Consider the following 20,457-nt stretch of genomic DNA (forward strand, 5'->3'; position numbering starts at 1 on the left):
TCCGTAAGGAAACAATGTGACCGGGAAGATTTTAATTTACCTGCCATTTGAGAAGTTTACCGGGACACATATGCATTGGATGCGTAACCCGTAAGGGTGCCCACCAATGGTACTCAAAATGACAGAAATCACATTTAAAGATTATGGTGACTCATCTTAACAGAACAGGCAACTCCTGTTATGAAGCAGCCAATAAAAAATCATTTTCAAACATTTGCTGAAGTGCAATTGTTAACAGCGCATCTGATGCGAGCAGTTCCATATTAGAAACTTAGAAAGCTGGGGAATCTAAAGATGCAACAACTAGAATGGGTTGCTAATAAACTCAACAACAAAAAATAAATGTCTTCTCCACTCAACTGCATTTTATTTTCAGCGAACTTAACATGTGTAAATATTTGTTTGAACATAACTACAGTGCCTTGCGAAAGTATTCGGCCCCCTTGAACTTTGCGACCTTTTGCCACATTTCAGGCTTCAAACATAAAGATATAAAACTGTATTTTTTTGTGAAGAATCAACAACAAGTGGGACACAATCATGAAGTAGAACGACATTTATTGGATATTTCAAACTTTTAACAAATCAAAAACTGAAAAATTGGGCGTGCAAAATTATTCAGCCCCTTTACTTTCAGTGCAGCAAACTCTCTCCAGAAGTTCAGTGAAGATCTCTGAATGATCCAATGTTGACCTAAATGACTAATGATGATAAATACAATCCACCTGTGTGTAATCAAGTCTCCGCATAAATGCACCTGCACTGTGATAGTCTCAGAGGTCCGTTAAAAGCGCAGAGAGCATCATGAAGAACAAGGAACACACCAGGCAGGTCCGAGATACTGTTGTGAAGATGTTTAAAGCTGGATTTGGATACAAAAAGATTTCCCAGGCTTTAAACATCCCAAGGAGCACTGTGCAAGCGATAATATTGAAATGGAAGGAGTATCAGACCACTGCAAATCTACCAAGACCTGGCCTTCCTTCTAAACTTTCAGCTCATACAAGGAGAAGGCTGATCAGAGATGCAGCCAAGAGGCCCATGATCACTCTGGATGAACTGCAGAGATCTACAGCCGAGGTGGGAGAGTCTGTCCATAGGACAACAATCAGTCGTATATTGCACAAACCTGGCCTTTATGGAAGAGTGGCAAGAAGAAAGCCATTTCTTAAAGATATCCATAAAAAGTGTCATTTAAAGTTTGCCACAAGCCACCTGGGAGACACACCAAACATGTGGAAGAAGGTGCTCTGGTCGGATGAAACCAAAATTGAACTTTTTGGCAACAATATAAAACGTTATGTTTGGCTTAAAAGCAACACAGCTCATCAACCACAACACACCATCCCCACTGTCAAACATGGTGGTGGCAGCATCATGGTTTGGGCCTGCTTTTCTTCAGCAGGGACAGGGAAGATGGTTAAAATTGATGGGAAGATGGATGGAACCAGATACAGGACCATTCTGGAAGAGAACCTGATGGAGTCTGCAAAAGACCTGAGACTGGGACGGAGATTTGTCTTCCAACAAGACAATGATCCAAAACATAAAACAAAATCTACAATGGAATGGTTCAAAAATAAACATATCCAGGTGTTAGAATGGCCAAGTCAAAGTCCAGACCTGAATCCAATCAAGAATCTGTGGAAAGACCTGAAAAATGCTGTTCACAAATGCTCTCCATCCAACCTCACTGAGCTCGAGCTGTTTTGCAAGGAGGAATGGGAAAAAATGTCAGTCTCTCGATGTGCAAAACTGATAGAGACATACCCCAAGCGACTTACAGCTGTAATCGCAGCAAAAGGTGCTTAAGGGGGCTGAATAATTTTGCACGCCCAATTTTTCAGTTTTTGATTTGTTAAAAAAGTTTGAAATATCCAATAAATGTCGTTCCACTTCATGATTGTGTCCCACTTGTTGTTGATTCTTCACAAAAAAATACAGTTTTAGATCTTTATGTTTGAAGCCTGAAATGTGGCAAAAGGTTGCAAAGTTCAAGGGGGCCGAATACTTTCGCAAGGCACTATATATTCAACAACTGAAACATAAACTGAACAAGGTCCGCAGACATGTGACTAACAGAAATGGAATAATGTGTCTCTGAACAAATGGGGGGTCAAAATCAAAAGTGACAGTCAGTATCTGGTGTGGTCACCAGCTGCATTAAGTACTGCAGTGCATCTCCTCATGGACTGCACCAGGTTTGCCAGTTCTTGCAGTCAGATGTTACCCCACTCTTCCACCAAGGCACCTGCAAGTTCCCAGGCGTTTCTGGGGGAAATGGCCCTAGCCCTCACCCTCCGATCCAGCCGGTCCCACACGTGCTCAATGGGATGAAATCTGGGCTCTTCGCTGGTCATGGCAGAACACTAACATACCTGTCTTGCAGGAAATCACACACAGAACGAGCAGTATGGCTGGTGGCATTGTCATGCTGGATGGTCATGTCAGGATGAGCCTGCAGGAAGGGTACCACATGAGGGAGGAGGATGTCTTCCCTGTAACGCACAGTGTTGAGATTGCCTGCAATGACAACAAGCTCAGTCTGATGATGCTGTGACACACCGCCCCAAACCATGACGGACCCTCCACCTGTAAATCAATCCCGCTCCAGAGTACAGGCCTCGGTGTAACGCTCATTCCTTTGACGATATACGCGAATCCGACCATCACCCCTGGTGAGACACAACCGGGACTCGTCAGTGAAGAGCACTTTTTGCCAGTCCTGTCTGGTCCAGCGACGGTGGGTTTGTGCCAGTAGGCGACATTGTTGCTGGTGATGTCTGGTGAGGACCTGCCTTACAACAGGCCCACAAGCCCTCAATCCAGCCTCTCTCAGCCTATTGCGGACAGTCTGAGCACTGATGGAGGGATTGTGCGTTCCTGGTGTAACTCAGGAAGTTGTTGTTGCCATCCTGTACCTGTCCCGCAGGTGTGATGTTCGAATGTACCAATCCTGTGCAGGTGTTGTTACACATGGTCTGCCACTGCAAGGACGATCAGCCATCTGTCCTGTCTACCGTCTGTAAATTGCTAGTGTCTTAACGACTGTTCCACAGGTGCATATTCATTAATTGTTTATGGTTCATTGAACAAGCATGGGAAACAGTGTTTAAACCCTTTACAATGAAAATCTGTGAAGTAATTTGGATTTTTACGAATTATCTTTGAAAGACAGGGTCCTGAAAAGGGGACATTTATTTTTTTTGCCTAGTTTAACTAGGCTTGTGCCTTTGGCTTCTGGGCAACAAAAGAAAGTTGATATGAAAACCAATAGAAACGGAGAGAAATACTGGTTTCAATGGCATATGAGGAAGTCTTTATGAAAGGAATTGCCTCTACTTTTCTATGATCAGATTTTTACCTAGGCTACTTTGAAGCAAGGCTCATAATATGAAGTAATAGGTTTAGGTTTCAAACAATTAAAGGGTGTCTGCACTTCCTGATTTAGCCTCGTTTTAGATTTGGTTAATTACGAAACGCTACCGGCCATGACTGAATTCAAATGTGAGTTTGTTTCGTGGTGTGGTTTGATGTGGATGTCTGTGGGAAGGGTAAGCCAAATTATTTTGCCAATTAGCTTCAGCCGGGTGGTGTGCGACTGGCAAAGTTAGTTAGGCTATCCAAAGTCAATCTCTAGGGATAGTTAGGGACCAGGGATTAACATGGGTAATCCAGGATCCTGTCACATTTCCCCAAAAAGTAAAATGACAAGACCTGGGAAATTACAACATTTTCCCCAAAGTCGAACTAACGAAATTCCACAAAATACATTACATGCACAGCAATCTCCTGTCCTAGAGCCTAGGCCAGTGTTCCCCAACTGGTTTTATTTGGGCCCCCAAGTTCTCTGAGCAAAACAAATTTGTTGGACATAAAAAAACTGTAAAAACACCAGGATATCAGCTCCAAACCCCTCTTATCTCAGAATACTGGCATATGACCACATCTTGGTTTTACGCACACCTTAAGTTATATTATTTAAGCTACTCCCTTAAATGCTATCATGGGCAGAAAACCCAGTTCATCTCCATCGTTTATTTAAGTTCATGAGTCATTTATAACAAATCCTTTCAATATTGCCCATCATTTCCATGACTATTTGTGAGTGAAGTGGAAAAGCTCAGAAGTGAATTGACATTGCACAGTGAACCATCATATTTTTGCATTAAAAAAAATATACTGAAAGAGAACGATTGCTGTTTTGAATTTGGTCTAGTTAGTGTGGGAGAGGTGGAAAAAAATCCATAATGATAAGCCACCAGGTATAGACAACATTTATGGGAAACTGTTGAGAATGATATCTGACAGTATCGCCACCCCTATTTGATATATATTTAACTAAAGCCTAAAGGAGTGTCTCCACAGGTGTGTAAGGAAGCTAAAGTAATTCCACTGCCTAAAAATAGTAAAGAACCCTTTACTGGCTCTAACAGCCGCCCAATCAGTTTGCTGTCTGTTCTTAGTAAACTGATAGAGAGAATTGTTTGACCAAATACAATGCTACTCAACTTGTACTGCACTGACTCAGATGACAGATGATTGGTTAAAATAAATGAATAATATGATAGTTGGTGCTTTATTGTTAAGATTTCAGTGCAGCCTGTGATGTTATTGATCATAAATTGTTATTGCTATGGCTTTACGTCACATGGTTGGAGTTATTTATCCAATGGAAGCTTCTGTAACATCAGATACAGTCGGGAGAACAAGTTTTTGATACACTGCCGATTTTGCATGTTTTCCTACTTACAAAGCATGTAGAGGTCTGTAATTTCTATCATAGGTACACTTCAACTGTGAGATGCGGAATCTAAAACAAAAATCTAGAAAATCACATGTATGATTTTTAAGTAATTATTTTGCATTTTATTGCATGACATAAGTATTTGATACATCAGAAAAGCAGAACTTAATATTTGGTACAGAAGCCTTTGTTTACAATTACAGAGATCATACGTTTCCTGTAGTTCTTGACCAGGTTTGCACACACTGCAGCAGGGATTTTGGCCCACTCCTCCATACAGACCTTCTCCAGATCCTTCAGGTTTCGGGGATGTCGCTGGGCAATACGGACTTTCAGCTCCCTCCAAAGATTTTCTATTGTGTTCAGGTCTGGAGACTGGCTAGGCCACTCCAGGACCTTGAGATGCTTCTTACGGAGCCACTCCTTAGTTGCCCTGGCTGTGTGTTTCGGGTCGTTGTCATGCTGGAAGACCCAGCCACGACCCATCTTCAATGCTCTTACTGAGGGAAGGAGGTTGTTGGCCAAGATCTCGCGATACATGGCCCCATCCATCCTCCCCTCAATACGGTGCAGTCGTCCTGTCCCCTTTGCAGAAAATCATCCCCAAAGAATGTTTCCACCTCATTGCTTCATGGTTGTGATGGTGTTCTTGGGGTTGTACTCATCCTTCTTCTTCCTCCAAATACGGCGAGTGGAGTTTAGACCAAAAAGCTCTATTTTTGTCTCTTCAGACCACATGACCTTCTCCCATTCCTCCTCTGGATCAACCAGATGGTCATTGGAATACTTCTGAAGGGCCTGGACATGCGCTGGCTTGAGCAGGGGGACCTTACGTGCGCTGCAGGATTTTAATCCATGACGGCGTAGTGTGTTACTAATGGTTTTCTTTGAGACTGTGGTCCCAGCTCTATTCAGGTCATTGACCAGGTCCTGCCGTGTAGTTCTGGGCTGATCCCTCACCTTCCTCATGATCATTGATGCCCCACGAAGTGAGATCTTGCATGGAGTCCCAGACCGAGGGTGATTGACCGTCATCTTGAACTTCTTCCATTTTCTAATAATTGCGCCAACAGCTGTTGCCTTCTCACCAAGCTGTTTGCCTATTGTCCTGTTGTCCATCCCAGCCTTGTGCAGGTCTACAATTTTATTCCTGATGTCCTTACACCGCTCTCTGGTCTTGGCCATTGTGGAGAGGCTGGAGTCTGTTTGATTGAGTGTGTGGACAGGTGTCTTTTATACAGGTAACGAGTTTAAACAGGTGCTGTTAATACAGGTAATGAGTGGAGAAGAGGAGGGCTTCTTAAAGAAAAACTAACAGGTCTGTGAGAGCTGGAATTCTTACTGGTTGGTAGGTGATCAAATACTTATGTCATGCAATAAAATGCAAATGAATTACTTAAAAATCATACAATGTGATTTTCTGGATTTTTGTTTTAGATTCCGTCTCTCACAGTTGAAGTGTACCTATGATCAAAATTACAGACCTCTACATGCTTTGTAAGTAGGAAAACCTGCAAAATTGGCAGTGTATCAAATACTTGTTCTCCCCACTGTATGTAAAGTACAGTATCCCGCAGGGCAGTTGCCTTGGGCAGTTACTCTTCTCTGTTTTTACAAATTATTTGCCACTGGTTTTACACAAAGCTAGATTGAATGACTATGCGGATTATTCCACACTATATGTCAGCACCCAAAGTCAGTGAGCTCACTGAAATTCTAAATAAGCAGTTACAGTCAGTATCAGAATGGGAGATTAATAATAAACGGGTCTTAAATCAAAACTAAAATCATTGTATTTGGTTCAAAACATTATTGAAGACCTAAAACCTCAAGTGGAGTTTTCCATAAAGTTTGAGACCATTGATCAAGTTGAGGAAGCTAAATTCCTAGGTATACCATTGGATGTTCAATTATCATGGTCAAGTCATATTGGCAAAGTTGTTGTGAAGATGGGGAGGTGTATGTCTGTTTTAAAAATATGTATTTATTTTACCAGGTTAAATAAATAAAATGGACATACCCCTGTTTATAAGAATATGTTATGTGTTTTTTTTTACACACAAATCAACTGTAGTAGCTGTCCCTGACTAAAACAAAATATTGGTCGACCAAAACATGTATTTTTCCATATACAGAGACACCCTATGTGTTTTAATAAAATCAACTATATGTACTGAGCTTGTCTTAAGCATGCTGTTTAATTAAATAATTAAAACCCACAATGACTCAATAGGGAGCCAGAGATCAAGATGGCCTAACCAGAAGAAAAAAGCCTGTTCCCAGCCCCCCTCCTCCCGCTGCCGTTGGCCTTTGCAGATTCTGCAGTTACACACATGAAGTTGCCAGGAATAGGCTACACCACGGGTTGGCGCCCTTTTCCATTTGGAGTGTCAATTTATCTTACCATTTCGATTGATCTGCATGCCTGTTGTGATTTTCAGATGCTCATTTTTGTGGAACAGTTTAATTTATAATAGTCTATCTCAAAGTCATTGTCTGTGGTTAATCTACATTCTATCTAAATGAAAATTATAACAATCTTAAAGTAACTTCTGTTGCCATTGTCAACTATGTAAAAGTAGCCTACATAAAGCCAACAAATAAAAACATTGCACCCTGCAGGTAGAAAATATCCTGATAAAAATAAATATCCTATAAATCCCATTGCTGGACACGAATCGTATCAACTGTCGGCCCGAAGCTCACGCAAACAAACTTGCGACATTGAATAAAATATTCTGGGCCATTAGAGTTTCCCACTCCAGTGAGCTCGGGACAGACACAGCTGAAGGCTATTTGTTCAAGGGATAATAAATAATCCTGTATTTTATGACGTTTCCACTGGATCAGAGCATTACATTTTTCCCTTCCATGCCGAGTGGTTATCAAAAGGGAGAGAGTTGTGAATATTTTTCAAATACATTGAGGAACTATTGTCATTCTCAATGGATTCTTAACAGGCTTTGTTTACTTGCTGTTTGAGGTGAATAAAAAATACTTCGAGAAGCTTCACAATACTAGTCAAATACTATGACATCTCAAACTGTGCGTGTCCTTACTCAACATTGACAGGAGTGCTCCAAACAAAAGACAATGAATAAATTGCCAAAACTCGTAAATGTAATTTAAACAAACCAAAACTTGTTTCTCACAAGTGTAGCATATGTTGTGAGATCTGCAAAAGTGTCCACTCTGACAATGAGAACGTTAAACGAATGCAATAATAATATATTGAATGCATTAACAGAAATTACCGTAACCAAAGAAACATTGTAGATTAGAACAAACATTGTAGATCTTGTTCCATCTCGATTACTGTCTGGTAATATGGTCAAGTGCAGTGAAGAAAGCCCTAGCAAAGCTGCAGCTTGTTCAGAATAGAGCAGCACGCCCTTGCCCTTAACTGTACACAGAACTAACATCAACAACATGCACACCAGTCTTTCCTGGTTGTGGGTTGACGAGAGATTAACTGATTCTCTTCTAGTTTTTATGAGAAATATAACTGTGAACAAAATTCCAGATTGTCTGCATAATCAAATAACATTCAGCGCAGACACCCGTACATACCCCACCAAGTCCAAAACAAATGCACGGACACGCACCGTATTATACAGAGGCATGATCGCATGGAACTCCCTTCCATCTCCAATTACTCTAGCAACAGCAAAATTACTTTAAAAAAAACAGATTCAACATTTTATGGAACGCCGATGACTGTGAGGGGACACACACAAACGCACACACACACTCCTCTCTATTTTTATTGTATTGTTTGCATAGTTTTTTGTTGTTGTATCATTGTATTTTAAATTTGTGTGACGGTGTCAGTGTTTTGTTACTTGCCTTTTTTTTGTGTGGACCCCAGGTAGAGTAGCTGATGCTTCTGCAAAAGTGAATGGGGATCCAACTAAACAAAGCAAAACAAATGGGGAAATCTGATTTTTGCAGTACTTCCTGGGACTCTAGGGATACATTTGTATTATTCTCGGTATTGAAACTTGGTAGATTTTCTGGAAAATATTAATCCCTGTTAGGGACATCAATAAATTACACAATGTAATTAGCCCCATGGGGATATTGAATGTCGAACCAAATTGATGGGTCAAATGCAGCTGCGCTCCAAATTACGATTACTTGGGTGCTTCCAGCTGTGGGCAGCATTAAACCCAACCCATGGAAAACTGTTACGATACCCTTCATTCCAATTTCTTCCTATCTCGCAAATATATCTGTTTTGGACCAGACTGACTTCATGACCAAACTATTTACACTTTTTTTGAAAATGTTGACACTAGAATAAATGCTTCTGGCTCATATCAATGCCACATAAGCCAATTTGTAAATGACAAGTTGCATTTTAGGAGCAGTCGCTATTTAAGTATATGTTTTCAAAATGCATACTGCCTCCAGTTGAGAGGCACGCTTCAATTACCAGTTGAGAAATAAAACAACTGTTTTGAACACGTGATTGCATTTAAAATTCTTGCGCAATGACTGGACTTATAAAAACACGTTTCACTCCAACAGCAACAAGCTGAGGAGCTGCAACAGCAGTTCTAGTGCTGTCTGACAAGTGACATTCCGCTCAAAATAGGCTCTGTGCGCGTGTGATAAATAAGATGCACGATGACCTTGTGATCGTATACAAATGTAAGCGTCTTTTTATTATGCGTGGGAAAACTTGGGAATAGATTTCAAAAATGTAAATCATTTGGAGCTGATTTCCTGGTGTTTTTACAGTATTTTATACTGTAAAAACAATTGTAAAATAAATACAAATTTGCTCAGAAAACCTGGGGGAGGCTAATAAAGCCACCCATGGGCCAAATTTGTCCCACGCCACCAGTTGGGGAACCCTGCTATAGACCAATAAGCATAAATGTCAAATGTATTTACGGCTGATCTTTCCATCTATGAATAAAAAATAACGGTAGGATTTTTCTTCCAGTCAATTTGGCCGGCAACAATTTTGTATATCGGCGAAAAGCTGTCAGTTACCTGGCTGACGGAAACACACACACACACACACACACACACACTGAGGGTTAAATCCACCATATTTATTCTTAACGTTATTGTCTTCTGACTGCTTTCGTTGTCTTCCTAGTGTGGCCGTGTTGATCGATTTAGACTATGGCTGCGTTTTGAAATGGCAGTGCACTACATAGGTAACAGGGTGCCATTTCAGACGCACTTTATCGTTAAGCTATCCATATTCACCACGGTGTCCGCTCTGTCCCTGTGCCCAGGTGGTGGGCCATAAGGAGGGCCTGGATGTGATGGAGCGGGCTGACCCCTTGTTCCTGCTCATCGGCCTGCCCACCATCCCCGTCATGCTGATCCTGGGGAAGATGATCCGCTGGGAAGACTACGTGCTGCGCCTCTGGAGGAAGTACTCCAACAAGCTGCAGATCCTCAACAGCATCTTCCCAGGTCAGAACGGACACATTGGTAGGGATGCAAACCGTTCTGCAGCAACGGTCTTCTACTACAATGGGGTGGAATACCGTGAATTCGTTGTGTGTGTCTGTATAATGAAGTGTGGGTGATAAAGCTGTAATTATGTACTTGATGGAGGATGCTAACAGTGTTAAAGGTTGTTGTAATGTTGTGTGATTATTGTGGCGTGAGCAGTGTGTGTGTGTGGGGATATGAGAACGCTGAGAGGTGGTCCTGTCCATTGGGGCTTGTGGTGGTGATGTGGAGGTCCAGTCGCAGTGGGTTTTTCCACTGAACTCATCATCAAGGACAGTGATTGATGTGGGGAGAAACCGGACCCCGGGGTTCAGCTGGAACCTTCAACCTTTTCTCCCTTCAGTCTCAGCTTGCTGGGCAAGAGCAGGCGTACATCTTTACCCCCCACTCGGCTGCCCGAAATAAAGATACTAGCAAAACAACACCCACAATGCACCTCACCCATCCTGACCTTGCCCTCTCTTCTCTGTCTCGCTCAGGGATTGGGTGTCCGGTGCCTCGTATCCCGGCGGAGGCCAGCCCCCTGGCAGACCACGTGTCAGCCACAAGGATCCTGTGTGGTGCCCTGGTATTCCCTACCATCGCCACCATCGTGGGCAAACTCATGTTCAGCAGTGTCAACTCCAACCTGCAGAGGACCATTCTGGTGAGTAACCCAAACTGTCAGACATACACACAGACAGTGGGCATGGGGTCTTGGCCATTGTAGTTATCTTGATGACATATTCTTCCTATATTAGTGATTCCAGATTTTTTTGCAATGGCAATACCTGTACTAGCTCCTACCCGCTATTGGCCCATTTTGAGGTAACTGTGCGTTAGCTGGCAGTTGGCTGTAAGTTAATTAGTAGTTATTCCTCATGAATTTAGGATGTAGGAATGTACCCTGCAAGGCAGGCTGTAGTCAACTTGACAACTGGATGTAGTCTATCACAGTGCCATCCGTTTTGTCACCATAGCACCATATAATACCCACCACTGCGACCTGCATGCTCTTGTTGGCTTGCCCTCACGACATATTTGTCGGGTCGTCTATAAGTCTTTGCTCGGTAAAGCCCTGCCTTACCTCAGCTCACTGGTCACCATTGCAACACCCACCCGTAGCACGTGCTCCTGCAGGTATATTTCACTGGTCACCCCCAAAGCCAACACTTACTTTGGCCGCCTTTCCATCCAGTTCTCTGCTGCCAGTGACTGGAACGAATTTCAAAAATCGCTTGAGTCTTATATCTCCCTCTAACTTTAAGCATCAGCTGTCAGAGCAGCTTACCGATCACTGTACCTGTACACAGCCCATCTGTAAATAGCCCACTCAACTACCTCATCCTCACATTTACATTTACATTACATTTACATTTAAGTCATTTAGCAGACGCTCTTATCCAGAGCGACTTACAAATTGGTGAATTCACCTTCTGACATCAGTGGAACAGCCACTTTACAATAGTGCATCTAAATCATTTAAGGGAGGGGGGGTGAGAAGGATTACTTTATCCTATCCTAGGTATTCCTTGAAGAGGTGGGGTTTCAGGTGTCTCCGGAAGGTGGTGATTGACTCCGCTGTCCTGGCGTCGTGAGGGAGTTTGTTCCACCATTGGGGGGCCAGAGCCGCGAACAGTTTTGACTGGGCTGAGCGGGAACTGTGCTTCCTCAGTGGTAGGGAGGCGAGCAGGCCAGAGGTGGATGAACGCAGTGCCCTTGTTTGGGTGTAGGGCCTGATCAGAGCCTGGAGGTACTGCGGTGCCGTTCCCCTCACAGCTCCGTAGGCAAGCACCATGGTCTTGTAGCGGATGCGAGCTTCAACTGGAAGCCAGTGGAGAGAGCGGAGGAGCGGGGTGACGTGAGAGAACTTGGGAAGGTTGAACACCAGACGGGCTGCGGCGTTCTGGATGAGTTGTAGGGGTTTAATGGCACAGGCAGGGAGCCCAGCCAACAGCGAGTTGCAGTAATCCAGACGGGAGATGACAAGTGCCTGGATTAGGACCTGCGCCGCTTCCTGTGTGAGGCAGGGTCGTACTCTGCGGATGTTGTAGAGCATAAACCTACAGGAACGGGCCACCGCCTTGATGTTAGTTGAGAACGACAGGGTGTTGTCCAGGATCACGCCAAGGTTCTTAGCGCTCTGGGAGGAGGACACAATGGAGTTGTCAACCGTGATGGCGAGATCATGGAACGGGCAGTCCTTCCCCGGGAGGAAGAGCAGCTCCGTCTTGCCGAGGTTCAGCTTGAGGTGGTGATCCGTCATCCACACTGATATGTCTGCCAGACATGCAGAGATGCGATTCGCCACCTGGTCATCAGAAGGGGGAAAGGAGAAGATTAATTGTGTGTCGTCTGCATAGCAATGATAGGAGAGACCATGTGAGGTTATGACAGAGCCAAGTGACTTGGTGTATAGCGAGAATAGGAGAGGGCCTAGAACAGAGCCCTGGGGGACACCAGTGGTGAGAACGCGTGGCGAGGAGACAGATTCTCGCCACGCCACCTGGTAGGAGCGACCTGTCAGGTAGGACGCAATCCAAGCGTGGGCCGCGCCGGAGATGCCCAACTCGGAGAGGGTGGAGAGGAGGATCTGATATGATGATCTGAATGATCACATTGTTATTTATCCTCTTGTTCTTTTGCACCCCAGTGTCTCTACTTGCACATCGCCATCTGCACATCTATCACTCCAGTGTTGATGCTAAATTGTAATTATTTTGCCTCTATGGCCTATTTATTGCCTTACCTCCCTAATCTTACTACATTTGCACATACTGTACATATATTTTTCTATTGTGTTATTGACTGTACATTTGTTTGTGTAACTGTTGTTTTTGTCGCACTGCTTTGCTTTATCTTGGCCAGGTCGCAGTTGTAAATGAGAACTTGTTCTCAACTGGCCTACCTGGTTAAATAAAGGTGAAATAAAATAAATAAAACCAGGGCTTTATGTCTCCTTGTGATCCGCCACCCCCTGTGGGCCCCACACACACACCTGAGAGGGCGCTGACAGCCAGGTAACCAGAGTAGCAGAGCTCGTCTGTCATATGACCCGCGCTGCCCCCTCTGGACATTGCAACCCCCCTGCCCCACGCAAACACTCACACTCAAGTTCCCTTTAACCTCACTTAGCATTAGAGCAACAAAACCACCTGATCTCATGGTTCTATTAGTAAATTACTCAATGGAGGCTTTGTTGGCACTGACATGCAGAGGGGTACATGTATTGTCCTAGGGCAGGTTATAGTGAAGCGTTTTAAGGATATACTGTTTATTCCCTGGCTACTACAGTATTAGAGAACTACACAAAGTACAAAACATTAAGAACATCAATTTATTGGGCCATGGACTCTACAAAGTAGACTTAGTTGTGTCAAGTTGGCTGGATGTCCTTTGGGTAGTGGATCGTTCTTTATACGCATGGGAAACTGTTGAGCGTGTAAAAACCCAGAGGGGTTGCCGTTCTTGACACATTCAAACCGGTGCTCCTGGAACCTACTACCATACCCCTGTTCAAAGGCACTTCAAATGTTTTGCCTTGCCCATTTACCCTCTGAATGGCACACATACAATCCATGTCTCAAGGCTTACAAATCCTTCTTTAACCTGTCTCCTCCCTTTTCATCTACACTGATTTGAGGTGGATTTAACAAGTGACGCCAATAAGGGATCATAGCTTTCACCTGGTCCGTCTGTCATGGAAAGAGCAGCTGTTCCTAATGTTTTGTACAATCAGTGTATCTTGTGTAGCAAATAGAAAAACCAGACAGAGCAGCAAGATAAATTATTTGACACATGAGCCGAGTGTTGGTGACCCCTCTTTGGCCCTCTGCTTACCCTTAGTTATTTTTGTCCTGTCTGCAGGGTGGGATTGCGTTTGTGGCCGTCAAGGGAGCGTTCAAGGTGTACTTCAAACAGCAGCAGTACCAGAGGCAAGCCCACCGCAAGATCCTCAACTTTACCGAGGCAGAGGAGGCCTGAGAAGGGGCATGGACAGACAGACATATTGATACATAGGGGGAGTGGACGGAGCATGATGGTGAACTCTGAGCAGGAACACTGTCGGACACAGATTGACGGACTTAGGGATCATTGGCGCCCCCCAAACTCTTACACCTCTCTAAGTAGCCTCGCCTCACCTCGTTCTGTTTCTGCTCTTTAGGGAGTCATCGTCGTATGCGGCTGACATTCGTGCTGTATGGTTAACACCATGTTCTATTTTGTTTTTCAAACATTCAAAGGAGAAGAGATGAGACAAGAACACTGATACAGACATGTGTGCAAACACACACACACACACACACACACACACACACACAGTGTGCTCATGTATATTCCACACAGGAGCTCTTTGTTTTTGTGGAATGTGACTTGTAACTGCTATGTTGCTGTAGCAATTTTTGTTTGTTTTAATCAAGTAACCAGTGCTTGTTGTACTTTTAAAAAATACATCTGGGGCACATGTAATTATTAGACAGGAAAGTTTTATAAATAATTGTCTTTCTGTTAATTTTGCAGTTTTTAAATTTGCCAATGAGGAATATTGTTTCCCTGTATTGAATGTGTTTTAAGAGAAATTAATTTTTTATCACTAAAGGATGATTATTTGAATGGGAAGAACTTTTTACCTGCTTCCCTAAGACATTGTTGCCACGTTTCCATTGGTAAATATCTCTAGACTGATAATACATACTCTCAATTATTTAGAAGCACAGTACAAACATAAGTGTGATTGTCTGTACATACATTCATTGCACAATATGTATCAGCTAAAACATTCAAGGGTATTTTTTTGTTGTCAAATGCCTAGAAGTGTTGTCATTAGTTCTGTTTGTAGCTGATTTTGTGTAATTGTCTTCTACTCATGAGATGACAGAGAATGTGATGTGCAAGCCTGCAATGTGGAGGTGGGTGGATGATATAGACCTGACACGTGCCGCATTACCTTCTAAATGAGAGCATAAAATGACATGTCCACTGAATAAAGGCGAGATTTGTGTCTCTTCTTTTAACCCAAATTGCATATTCCGCCACATATTTCCTTGCTGACGCCACCACTTGCTTTGTTTTTTAGTGTGTGTGTATATATAGATATATATATATATATATATGCTCAAGGCAGTCACGTAATAACCCATTCTGTAACTACTCTTCTAAAAGTGCAGTATAACCAGTATACTGTACATTACATGTGTGAAAAAGGCATGCCATAAACCAATCATTTGAATATTTAATATTATTGTGCACATCTCTGTGCCTGGTAGACAGACATGCTCCAATAATCTGCTGTGGTCAGCTCAGCTTTTACATTAACTCTAAAGAAAATATTATGCCAAAAGTGAAATTGAAGTTATGAATTGTATTGTACAGACATTGTTTCTCAATTTATAGTTTCGTGGTGGATTGTGAATAAATGTATTTTTTCAAATCTTGAAGTGGATGAGTTCATGCTAAAATCCAGGGGCCTCGTTTATAGAACGGATTTACGATCAATTTTGATCTTACACATGGTTTTCTGCATAAATCAGATTTAAGTTATTTAGAAAACCTTACTTTGATGTGGAAATGATCATCTCTACTTAAAGTTTAGACTTGATTTACCTGCTGGTTATGTAGGGGTGTTGCTGTTTGGGACCCATAAGCGTCCAAGTTTGTGGTGAACATTGCACTAGCTTTATGAACAATTTGTTAGGAATGATCAATTAAAAGTGAGGAATTAATTGCCAGACGCAAGGTGTTTTGAATTAAAAACGGGATGCCATGTTCTAGAAATAGTGTGTCAAATTAGAAAAAAAAGTAAACATGCCTGTTCTTGAGTTATTGGAAAACATTGAAAACCATGCTTTAGAAGGGAGAGTTTTCAGAGACCGGAATTACTTTTTTGCACATGATGATCCATGGCTTATAAATCGTTATCGTCTCCAAATAAATGTTCTGTTAGATTTGTGCGCAGATTTAGCCCCTAATCTGGAAAGGAAGATACTCTGTCATCATGCTATACCCGTATCTGTCCAAGTACTGTCCACTCTGGGATTCCTCGCTACTGGGACATTCCAGGGGGAAATTAGTGACAGTTCGTGGATATCACAGCCATCATTCAGCCGCATCCTGCCACAAGTGATCTCATCTTCCAAAAAGTTTGCTTTTCTCTTTTGGTCCATTCCTGACTAAACCCTCATTTGTGCTAGCATTCCATAAGGGGAAATCACTGATTGTAAATGAATTTGAGATGTATAGATCACCGGTGCGTAAATAACAAATGTGCTTCTTACAACCTGCTAAAGAAAGTTTTTTTTATGCTCAGTATCTTTTATGAATCAAACGTAAGCACACCGTGGGAAGTGATCTTACGACTAAGTTCAAGTATAAATAACATTTTTATATATATTGTAGGACTGATTCAATCCAAATTTCATAAACAAGGGGCTAATATGGCACAAAAACAGCTTGAATTAATCACTATTTCATAGTATATGGTTGAAAGATAAGTCTATATTACTTTAGCACAGTGTGTTCTTCTGAGGCAGTCATATTTGAGATTCCAGTCAATGCAGGATATGTGAGTCGATATCTTTAACTATTTGTTCCAGTACAGTCATTTATTAAACACACAGGAGGAAATAAAAACTAAACGTTTCAGCATTACTGAGCCATGAACATGTCTGCACCAACCAATCAGCCAATTGACAGCAGTTTCAAATCAAATTTTATTTGTCACAGGTGACCGCTTACCTACAACTGAGTCTCCCAGAAACTCCTTCCATTAGGACAGTTTCAAATGATCAGGTTGGTATTCATTAGGGCACACCATTTGAAAACAAGCGTTTCTTATCTGACAAGTTCAGGTAGTCCCTTCTGGTTTCAGTAACTTCGGTCAAATGAATAGTACCCAGTTTCTCAAAGTGAACCCACATCTAGTTATTCCCTTATTTGAGTCTGTACTGATTACTTATCATCCCTCCTTTAAAACAATGCAGCATTAAGTTAACATTACAGTTTATTGATAGGCCTGAGGACGTATGGGAGATCACATAAACCTGATATTTGCTGTATTATATTGGTTGGCGCCAGCTTGACTTCGCAAAGCTTGTTAACACCTGAGAGACCAGGCTATGCTTTACACAGACATGGCAATGACATGACTCCAATCCACACAGAAAACAGACAATTCCGCTTTTCAATATCAATGTGTCTGTTTTTAGGCTGGATGAGAGCAAGGACCCGAGAACACAGTACAGTGTGTACCCACTCTACATAACAGTACCGAGACCATTTATGTTTAAATCCACATTGCTCTCCAATTCAGAAGAGTTTATTGCTTAGTGAGAAGTGCATATTGAGAAACAGGCCTGACTACAACTTCACCCTCCATACATGGGCCTCTTTTGAACTCCTACAGCCAAAACATGATTATTTAAAAAAGGGTTTTCTGAGAAAATACTAGACTGAAAATCAGTTTACCCCACCAGACATTCTAAAACAGTCCTATTTAACGTTTTTCTGAAGGACAGCATCCCCATTGAGCACAGATGTCAATTCCAGGTTGGTTCAATGTAGTTTTCATTGAAATGACATGGAAACAAAGCTGATCCAACCAGTGTGCGCCCAGTGGGTCTTTAAGCGTGCCACCACAATCCTGTTCCAAGTCTGACCCACAGAGACAAAGTGCAGTTGGCTGAGTGTCGAACTCCACACACACACACTGCTGTGCATCCAGCTGAATGCACCAGCTATAGAGTTAAATCTCTATTGCTCCAGCTTTGTAAGATCTTCACTGCTAGAGAATGACCAATCGCCACCCCCCTTTCAAAGTCACAAGCTATGTCTCAAAATGGAGAAAGATGGGGGGGCTATGCAAGAAATCAGTAGTCAAACACGATTAAAATAAATGTTATTTAAGTAATATAAGCTATAAAACTAATTTATGACCCGAAACAATTAAATACAGACATTTAAAATGTTTATTTTTCTTCAATCTCAAATAAAAGCAGAAAGCAAAAGATTGAGGTACCCTGAGATGATGCTCAGATAATACAACCGTGGAAAACACTAGTTTAAAAAAAGCTTCATGAACATGCCTCTCCACCAAATAAGCAGTTTTAAAACAACTCCTCAAAGGGCCCCGACATTTTACCAGTTTAAATAAAAAAGTCAGATCTCAAAACGTGTACATTATGGATTAAAACAGAAACATTTCCATAAGGCTGATATAATTGTTTTTGCCATAAAACAGAAATTGTCTAAAATCGTGTGTTGCAGTCATTATTTAAACACAAAGTGTCTTCGTTACAACAATTCGGCCAGTTGTCACCATGCCGACGCATCGCACAAGTACATAAGAGAAATGTATGTGTCCAGCATGTTTGAAATTAAATGTGCACCCTTGCAGAGCTAACCACCTACTTCAACAGCTTCACAACACCATAATCATTAACTAACTGTTTATTCTCACCACAGCAGCATGTCCTTGTGGCTATGCTGAATAAAAACACTTCCATCATGAAGTATCAAGGGGTACTTGTACTGGTTTACAGGGTTCTGGCCTTGAGGTTCTTTAAGTCAGTACTATTCCTCTACAAACATTCTATACAATGTCGGGAATGTGTGTTGTGGGGTTTTCGATGAAACTAAAACAAAAATGAGTTTGTGTGTGACCTCTATCACACTGAGCTATGATGAGAACCACAGCTAAGTTGTATGAATCACACGCATTTCCAAGCACCTCTAGTGGCCTCTCCAGTTTACACACACACGTCAGATGAGTGTGTTCCAGACTCCAGTTACCACAGGGGGGCAGAGAGGGACAGAGCAGGGTCCCCCAGCAACCTCCCATGCTGCTTGGTCCTCACAGTTTGGCAGCCATGAAGTTGATGTGAGTGAATGGCTTGGCCAGGGGAAAGAGGGGCAGGCTCCTCTTGAACTCTGTCATGTCCTGCACCAACGTAGGCTGCAGAGAGAGAGATGGACAGGTCAGTATGTTACACACCAACACTGCTGTGCTAATGGAACACAGAGAAAGGGGAATACACATTACCTGTGGCAGGGATGGGGCAGGGGCCAGATTGACATCATTCTGGGCAGGGAACTCTCCCACGACGGGGCCTAAACAAAAAGACAGACATTTCAACGTAACTGTTAAAAACAGTCAAAATCAAAATATTCACACTAAACAAACCAATTTAAATGTATATCCTCCAACCCAAAAACTCTCCATCACTAGTACAATACTCACAGGAGTCCATCTCCCTAGACAGGACGTGCACAGACATCTTGTGCCTCTTTGGTGCGTCCACCGCCAACAGATCCTGCAAAGGACAGGATTTTAATAGAGAAAAGAGACAGACCATTTAATAGTAGCCTTTATTTAGTTCACTGTCCTAGAAAAATTAATTACAGTGTTTCCCCTATATTAATTCAGCAGCGGCACCCCACTGCTGCTAAATAGTTCCTGCCCCTCCCAAAAATATATTTTTTTAAATAACTAACGGTTATTTATAACAAACATTTCTGCCGAGAAGCACTTTAAGGGATAGTGCGAGATTTTGGCAAGTAAGCACTTTTCATACCCAGAGTCAGATGAACTCATGAATACCATTGTTATAGCTGTGTGTATTTTGAAGTTGCTAATTACTAACTAGCGTTAGCGCCATGATGAGGTCTATGGTAACAGCTAGCATGCTCAGTGTGATAATTTCCTTCAAACAATACGCAGACATAAAACATGGTATCTATGAGAAAAAAGTAGAAAAAGGTTAATTTTCTAAATCTCACAATATCTCTTTAAGACCACAAATTTGTAGCATACAGAGTGAGCAGTGGCATGAATGAGAGCCACGAGCGATTGTGACTCATCTCCCTACAGTGCATCAGTTATATTTTTCAGTTACACACTCAGAGCCCCCAATTAGAAATGTATTACACAATGAAAACATTCTGCATGGGGCCTGTGCTGCTTCTGCTGACGTAGAAATATGGGAAGTCATTGCTTCTGTATCCTTGGCACCCTTATCCTCTTGAAACACACAAATCCCTGGCAGTGACGCAACCCCTCATTATGGCTGTTATTATTCCGCGAACACAGCGCACCGTGTCAGTGTCACCGCCACAGCTTTGAATAGAACCAGTACGTAAGATCAAGCGAGACAATCAAGTTTTTTAGTACTATATCTCTTGACACATTGATGAAAATAATCATGGCCCCTAAACCTTCAAGCTGCATAATGGACTCTATTCCAACTAAACTACTGAAA

General features: G+C 42.3%; 2 protein-coding genes across 4 annotated transcripts in view; one reads left to right on the forward strand and one right to left on the reverse strand.

Annotated features, from left to right (window-relative positions):
* marchf5 (membrane-associated ring finger (C3HC4) 5) overlaps window positions 1-15,642 on the forward strand; it is a 70,038-nt gene extending 54,396 nt beyond the window's left edge. The window contains exons 4-6 of one of the 2 annotated variants that reach the window (XM_064934492.1): window positions 10,000-10,201; window positions 10,705-10,871; window positions 14,072-15,642. In XM_064934492.1, the coding sequence (XP_064790564.1) occupies window positions 10,000-10,201; window positions 10,705-10,871; window positions 14,072-14,188 (486 nt within the window). In that variant the 3' untranslated portion in view covers window positions 14,189-15,642. The remainder of the gene's footprint in view (window positions 1-9,999; window positions 10,202-10,704; window positions 10,872-14,071) is intronic. The other variant, XM_064934494.1, reaches the window with a different exon arrangement.
* Window positions 15,643-18,150: 2,508 nt separating this feature from the next.
* LOC135512451 (insulin-degrading enzyme-like) overlaps window positions 18,151-20,457 on the reverse strand; it is a 40,902-nt gene continuing 38,595 nt past the window's right edge. For both annotated transcript variants that reach the window (XM_064934496.1, XM_064934495.1), the window contains exons 23-25: window positions 19,440-19,512; window positions 19,242-19,309; window positions 18,151-19,154 (exon numbers count right to left, since the gene is read on the reverse strand). In XM_064934496.1, coding sequence (XP_064790568.1) covers window positions 19,053-19,154; window positions 19,242-19,309; window positions 19,440-19,512 — 243 coding nt within the window. In that variant the 3' untranslated portion in view covers window positions 18,151-19,052. The remainder of the gene's footprint in view (window positions 19,155-19,241; window positions 19,310-19,439; window positions 19,513-20,457) is intronic.

The sequence above is a fragment of the Oncorhynchus masou genome, chromosome 24 (assembly GCF_036934945.1).
Source record: "Oncorhynchus masou masou isolate Uvic2021 chromosome 24, UVic_Omas_1.1, whole genome shotgun sequence".
NCBI classification, from domain to species: Eukaryota; Metazoa; Chordata; class Actinopteri; order Salmoniformes; family Salmonidae; genus Oncorhynchus; species Oncorhynchus masou.